The sequence below is a fragment of the Petaurus breviceps genome, unplaced genomic scaffold (assembly GCF_028583685.1).
Source record: "Petaurus breviceps papuanus isolate PSGF00001 unplaced genomic scaffold, PetGlider_PUasm1.0 90881, whole genome shotgun sequence".
NCBI classification, from domain to species: domain Eukaryota; kingdom Metazoa; phylum Chordata; class Mammalia; order Diprotodontia; family Petauridae; genus Petaurus; species Petaurus breviceps.
The window spans coordinates 2,809,515-2,830,710 of NW_027187369.1; the positions used below are offsets into that span (position 1 = coordinate 2,809,515).

The window sequence follows — 21,196 nt, forward strand, 5'->3', positions numbered from 1 at the left end:
GAGAAATACTGATCAATAGAACAATACAACTTTGCAAAAGGGACAAGAATGGAGTAAAAAAAAAATTTGGCCAGTGACTTTGACTTAGATTACCAGCAAAATTCTAGAATATATTAATGAATCTGAATTTTATATAAAAGAAAAATCTAATAAAATTATCCCAAAGTAGAATTGGTTTTATTGTAAGACAGTAAGCTCCTCATTATCTTTGAGTAAAGAGCCTATAATTACTTTCTGGGTAGAAAGTAGAGGGGATTCTTGCTTAGGTACAGTCTTTTTTTTTTTTGGAGGGGAAAGGCAGGGCAATTGGGGTTAAGTGACTTGCCCAAGGTCACACGGCTACTTTTTGTGTTAAGTGTCTGAGGCCAGATTTGAACTCAGGTCCTCCTGACTCCAGGGCCAGTGCTCTACTCACTAGGCAACCTAGCTGCTCCACTTAGGTACAGTCTTAAGTGACAATGAGAAGTCTATTGTTCAGGGCTAGGGGAGCTAACAATCTTGCTGTCCACTGCTCTGTTTGGACTATTTTTGCAGCACTGTATTCAATCTTGTGCTCTATGCTTTTGGAAGAACATCACTAATCCAGTATGTATTCAGAGTAGGGTAATCAGGATAGTAAAAACCTTGTGGTCAAGAAAAATGAAAATTAGTTGAAGGAACTGTGGATGTCTACCCTAAAGAAGAGAAGATCTGGGAGGGGGTAAAGAAGACATGATAAATAGTCCAAGTATTTTAAGTCTGTCACATGAAAGGAAGATTACATTTGGACCTAGATTAAAAATTAGGAGAAATGGGTAGAGAATACAAAGATGTTGATTTAGGTTTAATATATGGGGGGAAAACTTCCTAACATATCATCTTTTTTAAATTTTGCTTTTTTTTTGGAGGGCAATTGGGGTTAAGTGACTTGCCCAAGGTCACATGGCTATTTTTTTGTGTTAAGTGTCTGAGGCCTGATCCAAACCCAGATCCTCCTGACTCCAGGGCTGGTGCTCTATTCACTGTGCCACCTAGCTGCTCCCCTAGCAGATAATCTAGTGAATACCAAAATCCCTTTCACTCTCTTTCAGGAAAGGCTGGAAGATTCCCTCTTGAAATTCTTATTCAGGCAAAAATAGAGTCAGATGATTCTTTAGCTCCATTAGAACATAGATATCCTTGATGATTTTCCCTCACACAGACTATACTGCTTTCCCTCCAGTAGGTTGTTTTGAATACTCAGTAGGTTGTTTTGAATACTATGTGATGTCATCCTTTATTGCAAACTTTACTATGTTTGCTTGGTATTGATCTGAGCCTATTCAGTCTATAATTTCCTGTGACCTCTGAGTAACATTTACATTTGTGATGGTTCACATTTGTAATCTGCCAGTCCTATACCACAAGGCTTATTTGTAATATCATATTACCCATTTTAGCCAATTCATACTTGAGTCCTCTCAAAATACTCAGGTGGAAATCCTCCATCTGGTACCAGTGATCTATTCACGTTTATTTTGCCATCTTGGTTTAGTTCATCCTCTGTATTCAGAAGCACTGCATGAAACCCTGGAATGACATTCTTTTATCTTTTTGGAGGGCAATTGGGGTTAAGTGACTTGCCCAAGGTCACAGAGCTAGTTTTTGTGATAAGTGTCTGAGGCCAGATTTGAACTCAGGTCCTCCTGACTCCAAGGCTGGTGCTCTATTCACTGCGCCACCTAGCTCCCCCTGGAATGACATTCTTGACAACTACACCTGGGTTCAACCCTCAGTGTGAAACTTAGCAAGGCAGTGGCTCTTAAAGATTTTCAATCTGTGGAGCTGGAAGCCCAGTATCTGCCCCTATGCTATAGTGAGAATGTCTGGTCTTCATACCATAATGAAGCTGTGATCAAGGGAAAGGCAGTAGTTGTACAAGGATGGAAACATGGAGGATGAGAGAGGATAGAACTCACGTTTATTAGAATGGCATCAACAGCAACAATTGGGTAAACACAAACTTGCTAAGCAAATGATGAAGCCAGAGAGTTCTAATCTTATGATAAGTAAAAGGAAATGTCACTTTACAATGGAGTCAACTCTTGAAAGTCATTATACCAAGGGGTGAGGAAGGCTGAAAACAGGAATAAAAAAATTTCAACCAACAAGCATTTAATAAACACTTTTTACATGTCAGTTACTGTACTAGGTGCTGGGGACACCAAGAAAGGCAAAAACAATTCCTGTCCTCAAGGAGCTTACATTCTACTAAGCGGTGATTTGTTGGGCTATAGCAATGGATTATAGAATTACAGTGGTGCCTTAAGAGAAATTTAGATATCTAAACCTTAATAAACGTGGCACAGAACATGGCTGGGTTCTCCCTTGGCAGTCTGTTCAAGATATCACACCCTAAATCTAACCCACTATGATGGTTCCTATCAGTCCACTGACTGTGTGTGTTCATTTGGAAAAATAAAGAGGAGGAAAATGATACTAGTAAACATTAAACATATATGATCAGGAATGTTTCGTGTCAATTTTTTATGCTGTAACCAAGTTTATCTGTTAGCACTGTGAGGCCTTTCTATAAATCTGTTTTAAAAGGGATATCTGTAACATGCTTTAGAAAAGCTTTTGTTAAAACTGAAGTATATGATAAAGTAACTTAATATAGTCAGAAACAATCTGCTACACTCTAAATGGACCTGCTCTAGTCCTGTGTCAGGAAAACACCCACATACTCACACACACACATATATACACATTTACACATACCCACACAGCACTGGAAGAAATATTTCCTGCCATTTGCCATCAATCTTTAAAAATAATCTTGTTACCTTTCCCCATTATTATCTATTAGTACATTTCACTATTTTATTCACATAGTTTACTGCACTCAAATGAATTATTCCCAACTTTCCCACAATGTCTTAGGCTCAAATAGTTTTTTTTATATTTTTGCTTTTTGAAGGCGGGAAGGCAGGGCAATTGGGGTTAAGTGACTTGCCTAAGGTCACAGGCTAGTTTTTGTGTTGTGTCTGAGGCCAGATTTGAATGCAGGTCCTCCTGACTCCAGGGCCGGTGCTCTATTTACTTTGCCACCTCGCCACCCCTCAAATAGTTTTTAAGAAAAAGCTACTACAACTTAGGACTGTTTTGATTCTGCCAGCTATGTGGGTTCAAGTATCCAGCTTGTTTCCCTTTTGGGTTCTTATGTTTTAGCCTTCCCCTGATAGGCCATCTTGGATTCTTTCACTTTAGGGTGGGTCCAAAGAAATCAACCTTCATTCACCAGACTGGGCAAGGAAAATAAATGTATGTGGCATTTGAAGCAAACTGAGCATTAAAAGCAGGGATATACTAGTAAATGTTCAGCAATCGTCTCTCCTAGAAACATATATAGATGGCACACTTCTAAGTTTAACCTGTATTATCAACATCTTCTCCATCATTTTCTTAAGTTTCAACAATCAAAAAAAACCAACAAATCAAATCCTGATTTGTGGCAGATTTCTGAGACATAAGTGTTCAGTGGCAATTTTGACAGTTGGTTCCTAGGAGCTGGCACTAACTGGCTGTACTACTCTCTCTACTACTCTAATGTTTGTTGTTTAGACTCTATCAAGTTAAGTGCTTCGTTGCCCTGACTGTCCCCTCCAGGAGGTCTCCCCTGCCAGTGATGAGTGTCCCCCCCAAGACCTCCATAGCACCAGGTCTACACTTCTCCAGCTTGTTTATCATGGCACAGTGGGCATTAGAGTTAGCAGTGTTAATGTTCATCTTCTACCAGGTGTAGGGCACTGTGCTCCACACAAAGCAGGTGCCTTAAGATGCTGCTTTGTCTACATCACAGCTCTAGATCATACTCAAACTGAGCGTGCAGGGAGGATAAATCAGACATAGTCTGCTTTGGCTTAACACCTCTGTTACAAGGATAATAGCTAAGAAAGCACTGAAGGAAACTGGCAGCAGCATTAACCTCTGCCAAACAGGGCTGGCACTCAGTGCCAAGACTTTCACTTGGCTGCTCACACAAGGGCCCCTGTTTTGTTTGGTTAGAAGGGGCACTTGCAAGGTATGGCTTCCACCTGGGAAAAGCAAGTTTAGTAGAAAACAGGTGAAAAAAGTATAATGAGGGGCGGCCAGGTAGCACAGTGAGTAAGAGCACCGGCTCCAGTGTCGGGATGACCTGGATCAAATCTGGGCTCAGATACTCAGCACCACACCCAGAAATAACTGGCTGTGTAACCTTGAGCAAGTTACTTAACCCCGATTGCTTAAAAAAAAAGTATAATGAAATTAGGGGTGGGGGGAAAGTGGGGGCTGGGAGAGTAGACAGAGTTGCTGAACCTGAATTCAGGAACACTAAAGTTCAAATCTTGCCTCAGACCCAGGGCAAATCAGTGAACTTTTCTCAGCTTGTTTCCTCACCTAGAAAATGCCACTAAGAGTACCTGCTTCACGGGGTTCTTGTGACAACCAAAGCGCCATATGTGCCTGTTTCTCATCATCATCACTCTGGCATATACTTTCCTGTGCACTAAATCCCTTATCTAAGGCAGAATCCTATGCTTGAAAACAAGCCTCAGGAATAGAAGGCTTCAGAACTGCTCCCTCTGCACACAGGGAAGGAAAGTCATCTGAGCTGGTGTTAAAAACGTGGAGATGAGTCAGGAAACTATAGTTTTGGTCTCAACTCTGCCACTAGCCAGCTATGTGACCTTCGACCTTCAGCAAGTCCTTTGCCCTCTCCTCTGCAGCTCTATTTCTTAATCTGCCAAAATGGGATATTCACACCTACTACTAGCACTTCTGACCTGATAGAATGAGGACAGATGGGAAAACATACCAAGTTAAAAAGCAAACAAATCTAGATGATCATTTTGGGTCAAGAACCTTTAACATGTAAAAATTCAAGATTTTAAAAATAGATACAAGTTAACTATATTCACATTACAATAGGATTCACTCTGAATATGGCACTGAACATATGATTACATTTAGAGGAAATGGACCACTCCACAGTATAAAGTGAGGAGCACCCACAATGAAATTGTGGTCGTAAGTCAGAGTTCACAGTTAGTCACATGCTCTATTGGCTAGGCCCAGTCTGGAACTCTTGCATTTGGAATACTGGTCAAATGGAGAAGCAAAGTTAGACCATGAGCAGAAAGCTAGGTCCCTGGGAAGAGGAATATCAGTTGACTGGTTCTGTTTGCACCCTAACTCTAACGTCACAGCTCCAATGCCACTTCTCCTTGGACAAAGCCAGTCCTTTGGTCCCTGGGAAGATGGTAAAGTGGATGTAGTTTATCTTGGGCTATTCCTAACCCCTCCCCTTCTAGGCCAATTCCCTCAGAATGTACCCCTCCTCCATACACCTCCCCTTAGCATTTAAGGATTTAATATTTTGTCTGTTATTTTGCTGATAGGCAGATATGATGTTGCCTGGTAACTGCTGTCAAGTTGCTTTGGTTATGAATACCAAATCTACCCCAGTGGGTCTACACTCCTTTGAGGACAGGTACCATGCCTTATCTTTCTCTGTATACCTCAATAGGACCTAGTACAAGGCTCATTTCTTAGTAAGTTGTGATCAGCACATGCTTGGAAAGTAAATGGGATGCACTCACTCTATCCATGGTATAAGCACTTTGACAATGTCTATGTTTTATAGACTCTTTGGACATGCCAGAGTCCTTAATAGAGGACCTTGCACATAGTAAGTGTTCAATAAATATCTGTGGCACAATGAAGGCATTGAATGAAGAGATTTTCCTTAGATTTCAGAGAAGAAGGAGAAGACTGCAGGACTGACTTTTTTCTTTTTATATCCAAAAGAACACAGAATCATAGATTTATAGCTAGAAGGGACCTTGGTCCACACAATTCATTTTACATGAGAGGAAACTGAGGCCGAGAGATAGGAAGTGACTGATTCAGGGTTCCAAGGTAATAACTGGCATAGTCAGGATTTGCAGCCACATCGTTTAATTACAAATCCAGTGACAGCTTTTTATGCTACACCATACTTCTTTTCCTAAGGTTTTGTCTTTTTTTTTAAACAAAATGAATGTTTGCAATCAAATACCCCTTTTTGAGTCATTTGGAAAACTAAGTGGGGAGAAAATTATTCTTCTGTGTTGCACTGAGAAAAAGATATGGATAATGACTGTTAATGAGAATCTAATCTCAACAGAATCTGATTGACAGATTTTTAGAAAAAGTCTCATCCATCAGTCTGCCAAGGCAGACGATGATAAACATTTTAAGGAGCTCAATTTGCTATGACATAGAGCCCAAACACTGGAGATGGTGAGCTTCTAAAGCACAAGACAAGAATTTGATGAGAAGGTGTCAATTTCAAAGCAAATGTTCACCTACTTGACTAAATCACATCAAATCTTTGAACCTTAGAGTCAGAGGAGACTCTGAGATCATTTAGCTCAGTTTATGTATTTCCTAAGTGGAAAATGTGAGGCTTAACAATAAAACCCAAAGCAGTTTCCTGTACTTTTTGGCTTAATCTTCTAACGAGAAGGTACCAGGATGGATAAAGTACTATAAGGTAATTGTCAATCAGTCACTTTTACCATACAATGACAGAGACAGGGAGATGCTGGACCTGTGATTTCACTGACATAGGGAATTTCCAGGTACAGATTCTCTGGATACCCATGCACACTTGCTACCTTCTCTGGGACACAGTATCTTAGAGAGCTGTCTAGAGGACTGAGAGGTTAAGCGATTTATTCAGGGTCACACAGCCAGCACGTGGCACAGGCAGATCTTGGACCCGTCTTCTGGGTTCCAAGGCCCACTCTTTATCCAGTAGGACACAACTGATAATATGCAGTGTATAATATAAAGAAGAGGGGGCCACTGGGTGGCGCAGTGAATAGAGCACTGGCCCTGGAGTTGGGAGGACCTGAGTTCAAATCTGAATTCAGACACTTAACATAAAACTAGTTGTGTGACCTTGGGCAAGTCACTTAACCCCAACTGCCCTCTCCAAAAAGCCAAAAAAGGGGATTTGGCTTATATCACTGGAATGAACAGTGCCCAGAAGCCACAAAAGGATATGAGAATAATGATACTTCACTGAAAATGGTACTGATAGGACTTGAGATTTTTCCCAAGATTCAGCTCTGTCTACACATTATATTGTAACGAGAGTTTTGCACTTGATAAGTGATATGCAGTAAAAATGCAATAGAGCAGGAACCTCAAAAGTATAAGTATGGTTCAGGCTATATCCATGCTTCCATGAAAGGTTACTTCAAACTAAAACTTGGCATGTATGATATAAAACCCCAGGGATTTTTCTTCATAAAAAATTTAACTGAAATTGCTTTGGTCTTTCTGCTGTTGTAATTGGACAAACATCTTTTTGCACATTTGTGTAACTTGTCATGTTATATAAAAATATGGGGTGATAAAGTTTGTCTTAAAAATTCACTGTCATTGAGAGCCTCTAGGGCTTTCCTTTCACAGTCTTTTTTGCAATTTTCCAATTGTATTAGGCTCACTGGAAAGAAATCCAAAAATCTGTATGTGAAAACAGGCACAAAGGTGTGTTGGCAATTATGTGATAATGACCTTTTACCTCCCCTGACAGACTTCAAAGTCACAAGACTAATGGAATTGGGAAAGACAATATCAAAATGGCAGCTGGTCCTCCTGTAGATTTCATCACATTGATACAACACCCTCTACTTGGGTCCCTTCCAGAAACAGAGCACCAAGAAAAGATCTGAGATGCAAAAGAGGCCTCCATACAAAGGTTAGGTGAATTCTGGTCCACCCCCTGGCCTGCCTGCTCTGAAACCAATAGTCTCTTCAGGTCCAGGAGAGATGATGACACTGCCAAGACCGGTCAATACGGTTTTGTTGGCCCCTAATGAAACAAGTGAGGCAGGGCCAATAACTAAACCTACTGTGTTGAATTCTGAATTGTGAACCAAGGCAAAATCACGGGAACAAAACAAAATATGACACAAAAGAGTAAGTCAAGTAATCTCACTAGTCTAACTGGTAACTGAAACGGTATGTTTCTCAAATTTTTAAACAAAAATACACAGTCCAGCTTTGCCTTGGAAATTTACTGAAGATAGGAACTAGACTTCTGGCTTTTCGGCACATTCCTCATGGCATCTAGAATGGTGCTGGGCATAAAGTATGTGTTTGATAAATATTTGCTCAACTAAATTCAGTCAAATGGTAACAAATTCTCCAAATGGAACTAGAACCAAACTGACATGCCAGCTGGTTTGAGTCCTTGTGTTGGAAGAATGAGTCTTCCTGTAGCCTATGAAGGGGAATATATTCAATGTTGAAGGCAGTGAGAATTGAGAAAGAGGCAGCACAGCAGTTTGTAGCTACATTGCAATAGAATAGAAATGACCATAATCTCATTAAAAGAAAAGCCACACTAAATAAAAACTCTTGACTCTTTTCAAAGCTTGCAGGTTATGGTTGCTAATCTTATGACACAACATATCATAAGTCAGGGAGTTCCCCGGTGATATTAGTTACCCTCAAAGTCAACCCTCTTCAGGTGACCTTGAGGTCTCGGTCCCCAGCTATTACAGAATCAGTTCTGCAACCCCTTTCTGCCAAGCATATGATGAGCAGAAGGCATTTAGAAATCATCTGAACTGTCAAGTGTTGTACAGACCAAGCAGGACTCTCATTTCTGTACTCAAACACAGTAACTTGATCTCAACCCCAACTTTGTTTCAGGATCATTAGATGGGAAATGAAATCTTAAGTGTGTTGAAACCTCCACTGTGTCAAGACATGCTTCTGAAAATTTCATTCTGCTTCTACCCAAGGCACCAGAGGAAAGCTCTATTACATAAGACACAAGAACACCTTGATCCTTTCCTCATTCAGTCCTTCTGAAGAACCAAATTGTGAGGGAAGCTATTCATAATAATTTACTCATCTTCAGCCAAGTACCTTTTTTCTCTGTTTTATCAGAAACCTTTCCCCCGATTGGTGGGTAGGTAGCGTCCATTGATTCAGTCCCTCGGTTTCCCTTGCTAACTCCATTTTCGTAGAGCTGTCCTTCAACTGGCTGCAATTGCCAAGTCAGGCCAAACAGATGTACTGCTGTAAGGAAAGAAATCATACAATTATTTTATTTTACTGTATTCCAGAGAGGTTCCCCCAAAACCTTTACACCTGATGCCGCCTACACTCTGCCTTCTCTCTGCCAGGCATGACTCCTGATCATCAATTCCTAAACTAAGAGACTCTAAATGAACATTGCCAATTATAGCCACAGATGCCAAGCAGGTTTGGGGATCCAGAAGCTAAAAGTGTCCCAAGAGACCAGCTTACAATAAATAGTCTCAGATAACCAGTAGCTAGTCACCACACAGTAGAATATCTGGCTCTTTCCTTCTTACCCTCAAAGCTCACAGTCCCATGCCTTCATCAAAACAAATTTTCTCATCGTTCTATAAGACAAAATCAACTTGGAAACTTACATTTCCTCATCAATCTCTTGCCTCTGGAGGGCCCTCCCTCCCTCTGAATGCAGGGGTTTGGGGTGTGTGTGTGTGGATATCTGGGAACTCCTCTGAAATTCTCCATCATTTAAGGGAATTCACTTGATCATTTGCCACCTGAATACTTTCCTGTACTTCAGAGTTTCTCCAGAAACTCATTCTCCAAGATGAAATCAACTTTGAAAACCTCACATTCTCATGTCATTTGCCATTCCAGCTATAAGACTTCATCATGGACCCACCCAGGTAACCTCTCCAGTCCTTACATCTTTTCGAGTTCTTTTTATATGTTGTTTTCCTATAATTAGACCGTAAGCTCCTTGAAGGCAGGGACTATCTTATGCCTTTCCTTGCATCCTCAGTGCTTTTTTAGCACACTTCCTGGCACATAACTAGAGCTTAATAAATGTTTACTATCTCTGACTTTTCTGCTAAGACTTCATAAGCATTATATCATTGTATAACTTTCACTCTCACTCAATGCTCTTAAAGGTATAGGACAGGGGTGGCTAGGTGGCACAGTAAATAGAGCATCAGCCCTGAAGTCAGGAGGACCTGAGTCCAAATCTGGCCTCAGACACTTAACACAGAAATTAGCCTTGTGACCTTGGGCAAGTCACTTAACCCCAATTGCCCTACCTTCCCTCCTCCAAAAAAAAAAAACTAAAGGTATAGGACAATTTGTGGCTCTGTAAAGCAATTAGCTCATGTAAGTATGGATCTTCATGAGGGAGAAAAAAAACAAATCATAGTGAACCAATTGGAATCAGCACAAGGAAGACATTTGAGACTAGCTGCCTATTGACCCCTCTCTTTCCAAACTTTCCCTGCATCAGACGGAACCTGGACCTAACCTGATACTTGATGATGGGACTCCAAATGATTTTTTTTTCCTTTGGAGATTTGGAATCAGAACTTGCTGAAGGTGATGAATATATAGAATTTGCCTCAAGTTTTGCAAACTCCAACTAGGTCTTCTTCAAGGGGTAAGTGACTAGATAAGCCATCTCCCTGACTGCTTTTAGCCCACAGGCAGGGCTAATTGGTACAGCTTCTGCAGAGATGTGGCATATATCCTAGAAACTTAGGATGCGAACAGAAACCTTAGCCAGAGAACTTATGTAAAAGTCAGTCATCCACCTCTACTTGGGGTTTCTAACATCCACCTTCTAATTTAGCCCTAAAAACTTTTAAGCATTTAATTGGTTTCTACCCTTTTCTTTGGAATTGAGCCAGTGCTGCCTGATGAATTTCCTTGGCAATTATTGGAAACAATGGCTACTCAGAAGAGAGTGGGTCTGAGTAAAGTACTGTATAGCATATTAATAAAGCAGTATCAGTGGCAGCCTAATGACTTTTCTGCCAAATAGCTTCAAGCGAGGCCAGATTTTCATTCTTGCTCTAATTAAGGGTAGGTTTCCAAGTTTTAGAGGGGGAAATTTGGTCTACTCAGCCCCTAAATTATTTGAATATGATGACTATTAAAGATTACATTAGAAATGTGTTTCAGACCCTTACTTCAATTGCCTTTGTTAAGTTAGACAAGCCATGAAGGAATAAAAGTCATCGTAGTTCTCATTTTCAAGATCAAGAGGGCTATTTCAGATACTCTGTGTTAAGTTAAACCACTTTCCTGGGGGACACATAAAAATGACAGAGAAAATATGTGTGGGGGGAATTGATTCAAAGGAACTTAAAGTAAGAATTTACTCACTTTCTTGCTCATGCAAAAGGGAATGTTTCCAACCAATAAAGAGAGAAAAAAGAGACAGGGGACCTTCTTGTAGAACAAAGGTGCTATAATGACTTATTATTGTATGATTTCATAGCACCTCTCTCAATGTGTAAACTGGGAGTTACAGTTAGAGTAAAAAAGAACATGTATGTCTATGATCACATATGAATCCATAAAAGTGTCATAATCAAACTTTCACTCTAATCCTACCTCATCTACCATTGATTTGAATACTTTTTCAGGTGTGTGTGTGTGTTTATATCTAATAGAGAACATATATAATATATTAAAATGTAATTCCATGTATAATAAATATTATATATAGTTATTGAATATTTATATTCTGTTTTATTCTCTACAAAATTACATAGGACAACTGGTTCTTCAATCTCCCCCCAACTTTCCCATGAAGAAAAGGAGTGGGAAAAGAAGAAGAAAAGAGAGAAGTAGGATGTATATACATATGGGTACAGTGAAGGCACTGAACTACTAGAAAATATGAATAATAGCAATAAAGAGAAACTAATCTAGAGTTTTCTAAATATTAATAATCTTAATTTCCCTGCCCCTAAATTAGTGATTACAAGACTTATAATAGTGGGGGAGGGTAGAAATATAGATCATAAAACACATATGTCCTCGAGCTACAAGAATTTAATTATAAAATGCATTATATTCCCCTTCAATTACAATTATTAATTGATCCAAGCCTACTAGCCTGCCGCCTAGTGGCTGTCACTGCTAATACAATGGTTTATATGTGGTTAGGCCCTTTTGGCCTAATCCAAAAAACTCACCTTCTTATAGCACTTTAGAGCTTTCATCACAACAGCTCTCTGTGGAGAACAACCTTGCTTCATATTCAGCACAACATGGTTTCAATTTCTACCTATGACATATATACTATAAGTCACTTAATATCCCAGTGTCCCAGGAACTTCTTCAGGATTACAAGGAGAAGGGCAAGTACTAATCTATTTTGCCAGAGTGAGTTTCCTCACTCTGAGATTTATAACCAATGAGATCAGTCCCCTGTTTCCCTTTTCTCAAACCAAAACAAACCAAATTATCAGTCTCAAAAATGAAAATAGTGAATTCACCACCAATGATGATGAAATTAAAGTAATTATTAGGTACTATTTCACTCAATTACATGCCAGTAAAACTGACAATCTAAGTGAAATGGATGAGTATTAAAAAAAAAATACAAACTGCCTACATTATCAGAAGAGGAAATAGAATACTTAAATAACCCCACCTTAGAAAAAGAAATTGAACAAGCCATAAATGAATTCCCTAAGAAAAAATTCCCAGGACCAGTTAGATTTACAAGTGAATTCTGTCAGACATGTGAGGAAAAATTAATACCAATACTTATAAACTATTTGAAAAAATAGGGAAAGGAGGAGTCTTACCCAGTTTCCTCTGTGATACAAATATGTTTTGACACATAAACCAGGGAGAGCAAAACAGAGAAAGAAAACTATAGACCAATTTCCTTAGTGAATATCCATGCAAAAAATTTAAATAAAATACTAACAAGGATACTATAGCAATATATCACAAATGTCATACACTATGACCAGGTTGGATTTATGCCAGCTATGCAGGACTGGTTCAATATTAGGAAAATTATAAGTTTAACTGACCATATTAATAAAAAAGAAAAAATGATTATATAAATAGACACAAAAAACCTTTTGAAAAAAATATAACATCCATTCTTATTAAAAGGAACTTTACCTAAACTGATAAATAGTATCTACCTAAAACCAAGTGTAAGCATTATCTGTAACAGGGATAAACTAGAAGTCTTCCCAGTAAGACCAGGAGTGAAGCTAGGGTGTCCATTATTACCACTGTTCTTTAATATTGTATTAGAAATGCTAACTAATGGGGCGGCCAGGTGGCTCAGCAAGTAAGAGCACTGGCTCCAGTGTCGGGATGACCTGGATCAAATCTGGGCTCAAATATCAGCACCACACCCAGAAATAACTGGCCATGTAACCTTGAGCAAGTTACTTAACCCCAATTGCTTTAAAAAAATGCTAACTATTGCAAGATAAGAAAAATAAATTGAAGGAATGAGTACAGGTAATGAGGAAACAAAACTATCACTTTTGTAGATGATATGATAGTATATTTAGAGAAGTTGAGAGAATCAACTAAAAAACTAGGTGAAACAATTAAGTTCAGCAAAGTTGCAGGATATAAAGAAAACTCACACATATCATCAGAATTCCTATATATTACCAACAAAACCCAGAAGGAAGTGATAGAAAGAAATGCCTTTCAAATACCTGCAGAAATAATAAAATACAGTACTTGACAGTCTACCTGCCAATACATACACACACACACAGATATACATAGGACTTATAGGAATACAATTAAGAAGACTTAACCCAAATAAAGATACCTAAACAACTGGAGAAATATTAATTGCTCATAGGCAGGCCAAAACAATAAAAATGACATTATCTAAATTAATTTACTTATTCGTTGTCATACCAATTAAACTAACAAATAATTATTTTATAGAGCTATAAAATACAGAACAAAATTTATCTGGAAGAACAAAAGGTCAAGGGGAACAATGTAAACAATAACAGAAATACTATAACGAAAATTGAAAGATTTAGCTAAATTAATCAATACAATGATCCATGAAGATTCCAAAGAGCTCATGATGAAAAGTGCTATTTATCTCCAGAGAACTGATGAGCTCTAAGTGCAGACTAAAGCATATTTATTCCCACTTTATTTAAATAAATTTTTTTTGCAACAAGGCTAATATTTTACATGAATTCACATGTATAACAGGTATCATACTGCTTGCCTTCTCAATGGGGGAGGACAGTACAGAGCAAGTGAATTTGGAATGGAAAATAAAAATTTAAAATTAGAGGTTATACAAGTGCTTACTCAGTGTATTATAATGGTCATTCATTTCGGGTATAGGTTGGACTGGGTAGTCCCTGAACTTTCTTCCAATACTCAGATGTTGTGACTGTGGTTCTCCAAATCTAATACTCTTCCTTGTACCACACTGCAGGGATATTTTCCTGAAGTAGGTTGGTTTGAAAGGAGGAATAAGAACCCGTGAATGGAGAGAGGGAGGTCAGAGCTGAAGAGGCTTTTGGTCTGTTGTGAAAACCAAATGGAGTTTAGGCTTTTTATTAGTCACACACTCTCAAGAAAGGCACAGATCTGGAACAAAGGACTGAGTGGAAGTTAAAACAGCAAGGTTCCATCTAGGAGTTTTTATTTCTGTTCATTTGCAAGGGAGACAAGAATTTTACATGTTTACTAGTTCACTTGCCTCTCTACAAGGGCACATGTATGCCCTTTGTAATTATATTCTCAGGGTCTGTATTCTCTTCCCAATAATGGCACATGTATTTATGAGAGTGGATATTCCAGGGCCATGGAGGAAATATTTTACTAGTATTTTTTCTTTTTCTTTGCTATTTCATTAAATGCTTTTTAATGAACTGATCATAGCCTCTGACTGACTAAAGAAAAAATAAATGTACATGTGTGCATGTGTGCAAGTACCCATATGTGTGTGTCTATCTTATGAGCTATGGTTTGAGTGGATGCATTCAAATAATAGTTTGAATAAGGAGTTAGCTGGCTTGATGGCCCTAAATGCAAGGATTGTGGTTTCTCAGGTGCCCTAAAGACAACAGACAGAAAATACTTTGTAAAGCTTATATCACCAGAGATGTGTCAGCTATTGAGGATCTATGAAGGCTTTGCTGCGCTGTGATGTTTCAAGGCACATGATTTGCTAGTCTGTATAACAAGCCCTCCAATAATGGGGCTTTCCCTACTAATCTTTTAAATGGTTCATTTTCTAAATGTGAATTATATTTTTCTTAAAAATGAAATCCACAAGCATCTGAGAACAGAGAAATATTTAGCAGGCAATGTTGTAGTTTAATATTTTCCCTACTAACAAATGTATAATTCTGACAATAGAGCAGAAACCTCAGTGTGTACCAGTTGTGCCCCACGCATGCAAACGCAAACACACACACACACACACACACACACACACACACACACACCTTTTATACCATTTTAAGACTTTGATATGTAACAATTATATCTACTTGGACACTTTGAAATTGGCATCATAATGAAGAAACATCCACTGTCATTCCTGCCACATGCTGTAAAAAAAGTCTAAGACAAGGAAGCCTGGAATGGGGTGGGGGAGCTGTCCCTTCCCCCTCCCCCCCCATTTCCCTACAAGGTGTTTCATTTTCTTGTAGCCTAAGGCAACAGTACTGCAATTGTATTTCACTCCAGAGCTTGGCATGGCCACGTGTCTTACACTTAAGAACAGGACAGTTTCCTTGCCAAACACAGTGAGCGCTGTCCAGTGCTGGTCATTTCTACAATTAGCTGTCTTGAGAAAAGAAGAATTACTTGAATTAAACTAATGACTGGTAACATTACAGAAGCCAGGTTATCTTTCCATCTTAAAATAAATCCAATTTTCATTGTATTTAACATCAAACTGGTCTATGAGTAAGCTATAGCCCTTTGATAAATTACCTTCAGACCTCTGCATTATCTTGATAATAACCAGATTACATGCAGGCCTGAAACCCATTCGTTCTCAGAGAAGTATTTTTCAAGAACTAAATAAAGTAAGTGAAGCGTGTTTATTTATGGTCCTCTATTTTTTTTCTTAGCACTTGGATTCAAGTTTGTTTCAAAACTAAAAATGCTCACATATTTATATTAGATCATGAGCACATATAAATATATTTAACATGGTGGATTTTAAAGCAATTTAAGCAGTAAGCCACCTCAAAATGTGAACCTTTCAAACACTTTTGGGAGACTACAGCTATGGCTGTGTGTGTGTGTGTGTGTGTGTGTGTGTGTGTGTGTGTGTGTGCGTGTGTGTGTGTGTGTGTGTGTATAGGCACAAAATTTCATTCAACATCTCCTAGGGCTTTACTAATTTAAGAAACAAAAGGAGCTTTTCTGCTTGGGCAGTTTTACATAACAAATTCTGCAAGTCTGCTGTGGAGAAACAGTAAAATTAAATGCCAATTAGAGAAGAGATTGTAAAGGTGCAATGGCACCCAGGCAGACATCTTTCTCCCTGCATCATCCGAGTGGCTTCCTGATTGTCTGGGCCCCATCTTCTGCCTGTTACACAATGCTTCTTCTGCTTTGCCTGGGTTTTAGCTTTAGCTGATATACAGGTTTGAAAAGGTTCTATTGTTGGAATAAATGACTTTCATATCTCATTTCCGGATTCCATTATCTTAAAACTTTTATTTACTGTGGATTCTGAAAGTCCCATTCCAAGACTGCAGTAATATTTATAAATAATAAATCCATTTGTGTAATTTATCAGAATTTAATATATGATCCCTACTTACAGGTGCCTAACAGGCTCTCCTGAGAATTTCTTATCAGAAAGACCAAATTATTTAATGTTTTCATCTCAAGTAATTGTAACAGTAAGTGTTCGCCATGACTCAAACTTTGTTTCATTTCCTTTTGGATTATTCAGCAAAGATTTCTGACAAATTTAAAGGTGGCATAACATTAAGCTAGTAGGCAATGAGGGAACTACACATTTTAAAACATGGTCCCTTACTTGTAGGGATCCTGGTGGAATGGGAGGGTGAGTCATAGCCACAAGAAACTTTAATGTAAAATAATAGAAGGCAAACATATTAGAGAGAGGCAAAGATCTGAGCTGGGTGAGATGGAGGACTTCCTCATGGAAATACTATTTGACTGGATCTTAAAACTCAGACAGGAGTTCACTAGGTGACTGGGTGAGGGAAGACCAAGGACATTCTAGATAAGGGGAAGAATGGGAATAAAATAACCTAAGTTGCAAGGTCCTGCACATGTCTGTACAGGATATTCTCTCCTTGGTATAAAGCAAGGTAGGCAGAAAGCTAGGATCCATTCCCCTTCATGAAATGGCAGATTTACCCAAAGCCCAAATGACATCAGGGAGAGAGGCCTTCCCGTATGGTACTAGGGAAGGTGAGCTCCAGATGGCTAAAGACATTGTCACGCAGCTCAATATCAAGGAACATTGTCCAAGAGAGCTGCCACAGGCTTAAAGAGTCAATCTCCTGGGGAGGGGATATCATTGGCTGGAACTTAAGATGTGTAGGTGGAAAGAGATGCAGACTAGAGGATGACATGTGCCACTATCTTTTGGGAGTTGATAGAGAATAGCAGGAAGGAAGAGTAAAGGGCTGGGAACACAGTGGAGAGACCCAAGGTGATATGCACTGACGAATAACATCATCTAGGAGCTAAAGAGAACTGCAACATGAGTGCGGTGAATAACACTATACAGATGACTGGGTGAGCTTGGCGGGGAGAGGGGCAGTGGCAGAACATACTGACATGGATGAGCAACCTGGGTGGGTGACTCTTACACAGGGTAATACTATAAGTGGCTGAGCCTCTCTGGTAAGGGTAGGTCATTGGTGGGTATTCTTGATTCTTCAACCTGCAAATTAATCTGTATGTTCTTTGAGCCTTTGGAACTATATACTTCAAGGGAAGTTGCTTGCAACACATTGAGTTGAGGCACCAAGCTAGAGAAACAAAAAGTTCCCAGGTGTTCCTGGGATCTTTAAGTCAAGTAAGAGCTTATGATGACAGGCTTATGTACAAGGTTGGCAAGCTGCCATGGACAAAAGAGGGCAACAAATGACAGGTCAGAGAGTCTGAGCTTTGCTTGGGAGGGAGAGAGCCTACAGTTACCTAGCAGAGGAGTGACACTAGCCGATCTACTCCTGGTAGCAAGGGGGAAGATAGATGGGAAGTAGAGTAAAAACAGAGACAGGGGGGTGAGTCAGGGGGCTACTGCCAGTTCCATCTGGGTTTGCATAAAGGCTTGCTTTGGGGTGACAGCAATAGGAACTGAGAGATAAGAGTAGATGGAAAAGATGGTTCACAGGGGAAATCAATAGGAATTCAGGAAAATACAATTATTAATCACTCACCATGTGCTAAGCACTGAAGATACAAAAGAAAAAGCAAAGATCATTACATTTTAGTAGGTAGAGACAACATGGATATAGAAGTGGGGGTCAGCAAAGAGCGCTGGTCAAGGACATTTCATGGAGCGAGAAAAGGGCCACAAGGAAGTAGATTACTAGGCCATATTCAAGTGGACTTGAAAAGTAAAGAACAAGAAAGAGTCAAAGATCTGATACTGTAAGCAATCTAGGAGAGCAAGGAGTAGTTTACCTGTCAGATTTATGGAGAAGGGAAGAATTTGTGACCAAAGGAGATAGAGAGCATTAAGAAATGCAAAATGGATGATTTTCATTACATTAAATTGAAATGTTTTTATACAAAGTCAACATAACCAAGATTAGGAGGGAAGCAGAACATTGGAAAATAATTTTTACAACCAATGTCTCTGATGAAGGCCTCATTTCTAAAATATATAGAGAACTGAGTCAAATTTATAAGAATACAAGTCATTCCCCAATTGATAAATGGTCAAAGATATTAACAGGCAGTTTTCGGAGGAATAAATTAAAGGTATCTATAAGCACATGAAAAATGCTCTAAACCACTATTGATTAGAGAAATGCAAATCAAAACAACTCTGAGGTACCACATCTCACCTGACAGATTGGCTAACATGACAAAACAGGAAAATGATAAATGCTGGAGAAGATGTGGGAAAATTGGAACACTACTGCATTGTAAGTGGCATTGTGAACTAATCCAACCATTCTGGACAGCAATTTGGAACTATGCCCAAAGACGTATAAAAATGTACTTAACCTTTGATCCAGAAATACCACTTCTAGGGCTATAGCCCAAAGAGATCATGCAGGTGGGAAAAGGACCCGTATGTACAAAAAATATTTATAGCAGTTCTTTTTGTGGCGGCAAAGAATTGGAAGTCAAGAAAATGTTCATCAACTGGGGAATGGCTAAACAAGTTGTGGTATATAAATGCAATGGAAAACTATTGTGCTGTAAGAAATGAGGAACAGACTAACCTGGAGAGACTTAAATAAACAGATGCTGAATGTGGAGAGCAGAACCAGGAGAATTTTGTACACAGAGACACATTTTGTATCTGTGATGACTAACTTGGATAGACTAGGCTCCTCTCAGCAATGCAAGGTTACAAGATAACTCCAAAAGACTCATGATAGAAAAGGCTATCCACATCCAGAAAAAGATTTACAGGGTCTGAATGCAGATTGAATCAAACTATTTGCCCTCTCTCTTTTTTGTTTTGCTTTGTTCCTTCTTTCTTGTTGTTCATTGCAGTGATTATAATACTTCTTTACAACTCCACTAATGTTTAATATGAAAGTATTTGTAGAAGCTATATTGGATTTCATGCTGCCATGGAGGGGAGTGGGAGAAAATTCGGGACTAAAAAACTTGTGGAACTGAATGTTGTAAAGTAAAAGTTAATTAATTAATTAATTAAAAAAAAAAAACAAAGAGCCAAAGATTATGATTTCAACCTGGCAGGGTGCAAATGGAAGTAATACAAATGATGGAAAAAGTTACATTAAAATGAGGGGCATAGTCAGGGTAAAAATAAGCTCAATTTGGGACATGTTGACTTTGAGATATTGGTGCAACTTCTAGGTGGAAACATTCTATAAGCAGTTTGAGGCACTATATGCCTCATATAACAAGTGAAAGGATTTCTAAGGTCCTTTCCAGACCCAAATCCTGTTACCCTTTAAGGGTATGTACCCTAAATTTGAAGTCCATAAAATCATTGAGATTTATAAACTTCTCAATGGATACTCAACAGTCCTAAAGGTAGGAGTAGTGAAATGTTTTTGGTGGGATTTATCCAGTGCTAAGGATGAAGGGACCAAGAATGATGACAAATTCAAGGAATGAATGATTCTAGTATGATGGTTTCACATGGTGAAAATGGTAGAAGGAGAACTTAGGGTCCGAATGTCACTGCTGATGCTGTGGGATAAGAGGCAAGTGGCCTCACCTCTTTGATTCTTAGTTCTTATAACTGTAAAACTGAGATGATATCACCAACTCCTCAGGATTGTGAGGAACAAAGATAGTCATAAATGGAGGATGCTTTGCATGCCTGAAAGGGCTAGAGAAATGTGACAAGTTATTATTATTAATCATTCATGTAGCTAAATGAATCATTAGAATGGCTAGGTATAGAGACAAGTGAAGTCAAAACAGGGGAGAAAGAACTGGAGAAAAGGAACTGGTCAAGGGCTGGGAGGCGGGGCACACTGGAGCCAGCTTGTAAGGGTTTGCTAGGAGTGACTGTTAAATTTTCAATGTGAGCATTTACACCTGGGAAATTGGCAAAAGCTACAGATCATGGCTTGACTTGCTATTTTGCTGCTTGTCTCGATTTTAGGAAGTGATAGAGAAAACATGAATAATACAGATTCAACTGAAATATCCATTGTATATCATCAGAGAGCTGGTTGTTAAACATTTACCAGTATACCCCTGTATGAGAGGCTAAAATCAGGCTTGATGTAAGAGAGTGGGGAGGTAGAAATATGGAAGGCTATAGAATTAGCAAGCTCAGGACCTTGAAGGTGAGATAATTCTATGAGATGGTGAGGCTTAAAGTGTAACTGTGACAATGTGTGGCAGAAGTGGGAAGGAGATATTGGGGTGGAGGTGCTTGAGAAATTGTGTGGTCACGATGTTAGATGGAGCCATGAGAGAAGAAAAGAGAATAGATTCTAAAAGGATTGCAGACTTCAAAAGAGGAGTATTTCTTGAGGGAGGAAGGTAAAAACAGTGAAGAAACAGCAGTGGGGAGTAAAGAATGTCAACCCCTCCCTTCTGGTCCTGTGATTTAGGGCAAATATAAAGTGAAACCTTCAATGTAGAGGGTTCTAAAGGAAATGTGGTTAATCAATGAAGGACAACAGAGTGAGGTTTCCAAAGGGCACAGTGGAATGGGGTAGAAAATAGACAGTCTGGGGTGCAT

The 21,196-nt window shown here is 39.0% G+C and overlaps 1 protein-coding gene across 1 annotated transcript in view; it reads right to left on the reverse strand.

The window, feature by feature from the left end:
- TENM1 (teneurin transmembrane protein 1) overlaps positions 1 to 21,196 on the reverse strand; it is a 782,231-nt gene that overhangs the window by 253,182 nt on the left and 507,853 nt on the right. Inside the window, exon 7 of the mRNA XM_069074038.1 lies at positions 8,929 to 9,081. Coding sequence (XP_068930139.1) covers positions 8,929 to 9,081 — 153 coding nt within the window. The remainder of the gene's footprint in view (positions 1 to 8,928; positions 9,082 to 21,196) is intronic.